This window comes from Aspergillus caelatus (assembly GCF_009193585.1).
Source record: "Aspergillus caelatus strain CBS 763.97 unplaced genomic scaffold BDV27scaffold_371, whole genome shotgun sequence".
NCBI lineage: Eukaryota > Fungi > Ascomycota > Eurotiomycetes > Eurotiales > Aspergillaceae > Aspergillus > Aspergillus caelatus.
Genome location: NW_022475634.1, coordinates 21,864 through 28,385, shown reverse-complemented (window position 1 = coordinate 28,385; position 6,522 = coordinate 21,864). Strand labels below are relative to the sequence as shown.

General features: G+C 49.0%; 4 protein-coding genes across 4 annotated transcripts; 1 reads left to right on the top strand and 3 right to left on the bottom strand.

Annotated features, from left to right (window-relative positions):
* On the bottom strand, positions 1-2,153 carry BDV27DRAFT_138304 (putative histone deacetylase SIR2). Its single transcript, XM_032069203.1, has 5 exons — positions 1,693-2,153; positions 1,291-1,604; positions 680-1,234; positions 435-614; positions 1-369 (listed from the first exon to the last, which is right to left on the bottom strand). The coding sequence occupies exons 1-5, from the start codon at positions 1,943-1,945 to the stop codon at positions 187-189; spliced, it is 1,485 nt and encodes a 494-aa protein (XP_031921137.1). The 5' UTR covers positions 1,946-2,153; the 3' UTR covers positions 1-186.
* A 118-nt stretch (positions 2,154-2,271) lies between these two features.
* On the bottom strand, positions 2,272-3,744 carry BDV27DRAFT_138302 (ACL4 family protein; the record flags this gene model as incomplete). The annotated part of the gene is made up of 2 exons (XM_032069202.1): positions 3,054-3,744; positions 2,272-2,991 (listed from the first exon to the last, which is right to left on the bottom strand). Coding segments are annotated over exons 1-2 (862 nt in total), but the record flags the coding sequence as incomplete, so codon positions are not given.
* Positions 3,745-3,850: 106 nt separating this feature from the next.
* Positions 3,851-4,940, top strand: BDV27DRAFT_75023 (RWD domain-containing protein). The gene is made up of 2 exons (XM_032077483.1): positions 3,851-4,121; positions 4,181-4,940. The coding sequence occupies exons 1-2, from the start codon at positions 4,055-4,057 to the stop codon at positions 4,813-4,815; spliced, it is 702 nt and encodes a 233-aa protein (XP_031921135.1). The 5' UTR covers positions 3,851-4,054; the 3' UTR covers positions 4,816-4,940.
* A 1-nt stretch (position 4,941) lies between these two features.
* Positions 4,942-6,454, bottom strand: BDV27DRAFT_169832 (LYR motif-containing protein; the record flags this gene model as incomplete). The annotated part of the gene is made up of 3 exons (XM_032075134.1): positions 4,942-6,109; positions 6,178-6,338; positions 6,406-6,454. 3 exons carry the CDS (start codon positions 6,452-6,454, stop codon positions 5,471-5,473), a joined length of 849 nt encoding a protein of 282 aa, XP_031921134.1. The 3' UTR covers positions 4,942-5,470.
* Positions 6,455-6,522: the final 68 nt, after the last annotated feature.

The following is a 6,522-nucleotide window of genomic DNA, read 5'->3' as shown; positions in this document are numbered from 1 at the left end:
AAAAAAAAAAAAAAAAAGCGCAACAACATGTCTAAAGGAACAAAAGAAAAGTCCATCCTGACGTATGAAACCCTCCAAAACAAGAACCCACAGCAACAACTTCTTCATCATCATCATAAGAAGAACCGTACAGTGCGCCATCCCTCAATAGACAGGAACCAGAGATCCTATGACCGAACACCGTCGCTATGCGCCGACAACCTTAAACACATGTCGTGACTCATATCCTTCAGCAGGAGTGATTTCGACCTTTTCGTCGGGGGGAATCATCTCATGTTTGAAGTCCCACCCAGCCCGTCGACAGAGCTCAGATACTACCACATCACAATCACCTAGGAGATCAATATCAAAGCCGGTATGCGACACAGGCTAAGACGGATGGTCAGCACGTGTATTGAAGGACGCAAATTGTTGACAGCCAAGGAATAACCTACAGTCCGGGAGATATAGATCTGAGGCACATGACGGGGCAACACGCCCGGCACTTCTGCGACAGGAGCAACTTTCAATGAGGTACCAATGACGATGACCAGATCTACCTTGTCACGGTCGTGGTGAATCAGGCGCTGTCCGAACTCATCAGGAAGATCTTCGCCAAAGAAGGTGATATCAGGCTAAGATCAACGTAGGTTAGCGGATGAACTGTAGGTGGAAAAGAAACACTTTATACGGTACGGACCTTCATCACCCCGGGCGTGGGAAGTTCGTAGTCTTCCTCTTCAGAGCTCTCATCCCCATCGGATTTCCGGCTCTTGTGTGTGCCATTAGTACTACGTTTGCGCTTTTGCCCCTGTGGCCTCAAAGAGTCTTCCTCAATCGCCTTCTGGCAGGAAGTGCATTCAGGAACGTTCCCCTTCTTGATGTCCTCGAAGAGCGCATCGCCTGACACCTTGTACTCGCATTTAACACACGTGGCCGTTGCAAATGAACCATGACATTGCACGATCTTCTCGGGAAGAACGCCTGCATTCGCCTCGATATTATCAATGTTCTGGGTGTAGTTGGTCAAAAGCTTTCCCTTATCCTGCAGGAGTCGAATGAACCCATGAGTTGGTGAATATTTCTTCTCGGTAGGCAAAATATCCTTTGCAATCGAGTAGAAGATGCTCGGGTCCTCGCGGAAGATATGGATGTCGAAAACTTCCTGCGGATCGCTTAAACCCAAATGCGCCAATTGCGAGTAGAGTCCGGTGTCCTTGGACCGAAAATCGGGGATACCGAGACTCGTGGAGATCTGACGACACCGTTAGTGCACACGCACGTCACAGATAACCCAAAACAGATACTCACACCGGCCCCCGTCAAAACAATAATATTCTTAGACTCCTGAAGTAACTTGACCGCATCGTCAATCGTGTTATACTGTGGAAGCTTCTGACGGCGAGAGAACTCTTGCGAGATCGCAATCGCAAGTAAAGGATGATAGGCCTCGTCCGGCGCGCCCTCAAGGAAAGCCGGGGGCATGATACCAAATGCAGTGCATAGTTTCTTCGCAGTCACTTTGTCCTGAGCAATAGTTTCCTCAACGAACGCGGCTTTGCCAACTTCATGTAGGCGCTTTCGGAATGCAATGGCCTCGTCCAATGTACAAGCATCAGGTACTACTAGAAGTAGGAAAGGTCAGCGAACGAACACATACACTTCGAGCCGTGGAAAGGCCCAGGCGCATTGCGCTAAGTATGAGACACTTACCCCCTTCCCGAAGTTGCTCGTCACGAAGGACTTGGATAGCATCTTCATAGAGGGACTGTGTCTCCCATTCGTCTCCAGATTCACCGCTATCTGAGTCCTCTTCCGACGGAGATATATTGCCTTGCGCAGAGACAGGATTCTCTGTCGCAACGGTCCCTTCTACTTCCGCGGAAGTCATATCGACGGCTTCCACTTCGACCACCGGATTCTTCAACGAAGAGCTCTCCCCGCCGGGCGCTGGTACAAGGTCCATCCTGTATGGGAGATAGGACACTTCCAGCAACCTCTATGACAACGCCTCAACTCACATTGAATTTTTCGCCACGCGCATGTACGATCTGCCGGGATAAATTTGGCTCTGCGAATCTCCGGGGAAAGCGGTCGGAGCGGATTTATCCGACACCGGCTTTGGGGCGATAAGTCGTTAGTACTATCAAGTGACAAAGAAGGGTCGATCTATGGGCCAATAGGTATCGCATGGCATTACGAGCGATGTGGGCTTACGGCGGACGAAAACAATGACGGTCCGCCAGTCAATCAACCACACGCCCCTGTACGGAGTACTAGGGCCCCGTTCTTAGTATATCGTAAACAGCAGTGACTTTTTTTCTATAGGTTGGTATCATGACAGGATTCTCATAAGATCATGCAATTTCTTTTTTTTTTCATGAATCGGCCATCTCCTGATCGCCGTCCGACTCAATTTCGTCCTCCCAGCCCTCATCTCCCTCCTCACCTTCCACGTCATCCTCCATATCCTCGCCCAATTCTTTGTTCATCGCCTCTACCAATTCATCCGCATGCTCCTTGAGCCTCACATCCTCGTATTGAATCGATTCGTAAAGTGTTAAGCTCTGCTTCAGCCATTCACGGCTAGCGACCAACGAAGCATGGCGTTTTGCATCGGGGGTTTCACTATCCAGCTCTTCGTCCTTTGGTGCTTCCTTCTTCTCTGCAAGAAGATAGAGACACCATCCACCGAGATACCATGCCTCTACACTCTGATCATCTTCTAAGATCAAACGTTCTAGGACTTCAAGCGCCTCAAGCTCCATGGTGACCTCCATTAACAGACGAGCCAAACTGATCCTTGTAGCGAAGTCTGGGACTGTCGGGTCCTCGGGTGGTAGGTCCTTCCATAGCTCGACACTTTTTGTGAGTGCCGCCCGTGCCTCGTCAGTTCGCAGCTGTGAGATTCGGATAGAGGCGAGGGTTTGTAGCACTTCCGGTGCATGTGAGTTGACCAAAAGAGCCTCTGTAATGAGAGTTTCGCAGCGGGCTTCAGCATCCTCTTCCCACCTAGTCACTGTTAGATTAAAGAAACTCCTCAGGCAGACCGAGAACATAGAAGAAAAACTCACGAAAGATCGGTCATGTAGATCTCAGCAACAGCACATAGAGCATTTGCCATCTTCCGTTTCTTCTCCTCCAACTCAATCGCTTCCGCAGGACCTGGGTTCTGTTCAAGCTGTTGAATAACTTGCCTGAGACAAGATACACCCTTCTCAAACCATTGAACACTGTCCTTGCCTCCGAGCTCGCTCAATTGAGCAAGCCATAAGAACTTTTCAGCGCCACCTCCCTGGCTTTCAGGAATTGCGCCAGTCGGGTCCAGCTCAACCGCGCGCATAAAATGCTGTCTCGCAACATCAATCTCTCCCAGCTCAACGTAGATCTCCGCGACTATGTTCAAGGCCGAAAGTTGAGCGGGGGAATTGGCCGGCGTAAGGTCGAGTGCCCGTTGGGCAACCGGAAGCGCAACATCTGGCTGTCCTGTCTGGAGGAGTGTTGTAGCCTGTTCAAGGAGCTTTGAAGGATCTTCGTTCATTTTCTGTTTCGAGACTGAGCCGCCAGCGCTGAGAACGGACTTGGACTTGGATTTGGATGCTTTCTTTTTGTGAGGTCTGGGTTTACCCATGATCGCCGCTTAGATTTATTAAGAGAGATTTTCAACGTACTCTAACAGTTCCAGTAAAGGGATCAAGAAGGAAGAAGAATATCTATGACAGTAAATTTCTTTAAGAAGGTAATATATACTTGGAAGCTTTGGAGGGTCAAGAAAGCGGAGCATTGAAATTCCCTTTTCGGATCAAATAATTTTGGGCATTTTCTTATCTGTTTGTCTGGTTTGCATGTGGGACTGCAATATTATACATGGGGTATTCCATGACCGAATCCTACGCCAGCCAGCTTTAATTCACGCAGCAAGGGATTACTCTATTGTCTTGTCGCATCTGAGATCTACAGTGCTCTATATTGAAAATAGCCATCCTTTTGTGGGCGCGGCAATTTGGTCGTTCTCGCCTTGGAACATCCACCACTAGTACCCCTCCAACCCAGTCGGCGGCAGAATTGAAGCAGTATGGGCCGCGAAGATCAGATTGAAGAGCGAGAAGTGCTCGATTCCATTTTCCCAGAGGAAATTACAGGTGAGATTAAAACCTCATTTATGCGCACCGAAGGGACATCTATTGTTAACATGTTTTAGATTTATCGGATACCTCCTACAGGATATCAATCGTCCTCGACGCGCCGGAAGATGACGTCGAAGAAGCTGAACAGCCGGTTTTACTCCTGCAGGTCTCGTATCCTGCAGATTATCCCGATGTTGCTCCGGAGCTCGAACTATCCGCTCCTCCAAACGCTCCCAAACACCCTCGGCTAGATGTCCAGGAAGATCGGGACCGGCTTCTCGAATCTTTACAGCCTACTATTGAGGAGAACATGGGGATGGCCATGGTTTTCACTCTCGTCAGTGCTCTCAAGGAGAATGCTGAGCAATTAATGGCTGAGCGGGTGAATGCTGTCCATGCGCAGAAAGAGATGGAAGCCGCTAAGGCTGAAGAAGAGGAGAATCGAAAGTTCCAGGGTACAGCCGTGACCAGAGAGACATTCCTAGAGTGGCTAGAGAAATTTAAGGCGGAGATGGAGGAAGAGGAGAAGAGGCAACGAGAAGAGAAAGAAGCAGAGGATAAGAAAGCCAATAAGAAGATTCCGGCTAAAGAGGAAAAGAAGATGACCGGGAGACAACTATGGGAGCGAGGCTTGGCTGGCAAGGCAGACCTTGATGAGGAAGGCGAAGATGCTTTGCCTGCTGTTGAGAAGCTGAAGATTGCTGCATAGCGTATCGCTATCTTGATGACTTCCCCTGCTATGAGTCCTTCAATCTTATAATCTAGCGTCATGCAATAGATGAAGTTTTGTAAATACCACTACCCTGACTACAGCAGCTGGCGTACATCCACGAACAGACAACGATCCTGTCCCTTTAACTTCTTTAACACCGTCCACGATTCCGTAAATTTACCCCACAAATAGGAAATGATTTTGAGAAGGACCTTGTTTCGCAATTTGGATGCAAGTATGGTTTATTCATAATTTTTCTAGGTATTATGAGTTAGTTAAACGCATGTCACTTGATCCTAAGAGTCACAGCCTCATATGCAGAGGGATGCAAACCGGACGGACCAGTGGTGGACGTGTCCCATCTTAGTTTGCGATGAACCGCGCTTAGTAGGCATGTGGCTCGCTTCGGGGGATATTCCACCCCCCGAAGAAAATTAAAAAGAAATGGTGGAGGACGTCCGCATGTATCCCAGCTCGTGTATGACTTGTACAACGTGGATGATGCGACTGCTGCTGTTTACCATGAAGTAACCAGAAGACGGTCTGGACTCGCTTTCTTCTGTCGTCCCCTGTTCCGCGATTGATTGCGGAGTAGAACAGCCTGAGTGACATCTCGTATAATATCTTACCGTATTGGGACATAGAAAGGAAATCAAGTGTCACTTGGCTTTTCAGTCGATCTCTGTTTTTCTTCCTCGGCTGCCAACTTGCGCTCGGCAAGAACAACTTTCCACATGGCCTCTGCAAGTTCTATGTTCTTCTTGTCGGTGTCATGGATTTGCTGGTTAAGCGTCCCTAATGCGTCTTTGACCCCTTTAGCCCATGTGTCGGACTCAGACCCAGTCGTCAAAGCGTCCCAATTATCCTCATCATTGGCAAACAGTAATTCACGGTCCAGCCTATCCCGGCGTTCAATCCGGCTCCATCGCTTTTCAAGCTTTGACCGTATCACACCGCTTAAATTCTTGGGTTGGGGCTTTTTGATGCGCAGGAAGGGCACTCCCCGCGCGTTCACAAGAACGGGCACCCGACGCGTGCCGCTCACGACGGGTCGCGGACGAGAAAGGATAGAAGTGGCATCCGGATGTCGTCGGGCGGTTTGGTCTTGTAAACGCCGGGACTCCTTTGTCTTCTGTTGCTTCTGAGATAACGGTTTCGGCTCCTTCTTAGAGAGCTCTCTCTGCAGCGCCGATTCTTTCTGCTTTATCGACCGGATGTCTGATATGAGCTCCACAATACGATTTGTATTGCGTTGATTTCCTTGGGAGGCCGAATGGAGTAGGTCGAGAGCCTTAAGATAGGGAAGAATTAGCCACGGAGCTGGCTCCTTGCTGAAAAGATCGCGCAACATGTATATACCTCATACCCAGCTTTCAAAGCATTGACTGCTTGTGACGGGCTCTGGAGCTTCTTGTATCTCTGAAACTTTTGTTGTATGAGTGGCTTGCAGGTGCTAAGCTCCTCCGCGGTGTTCGGTAATTTTGCGCATTGTCGGAGAAGTGCCCGATAAAGTGCTAAACCTGTTGAACGAGATTCTTTGTTAATTCTGACATAGTGCACTTTTAGTGGCATGGTCTGTGAGCTTACAGGCGAATCTATGCACCCCAGACTTTCTGGGAACTACGGTTTTATGCATTGTTCGAGATAGAAATATCCGTTCTCAGAGGATTACTAGGGGGACATGTGACGCTTGAGCCTATCAAG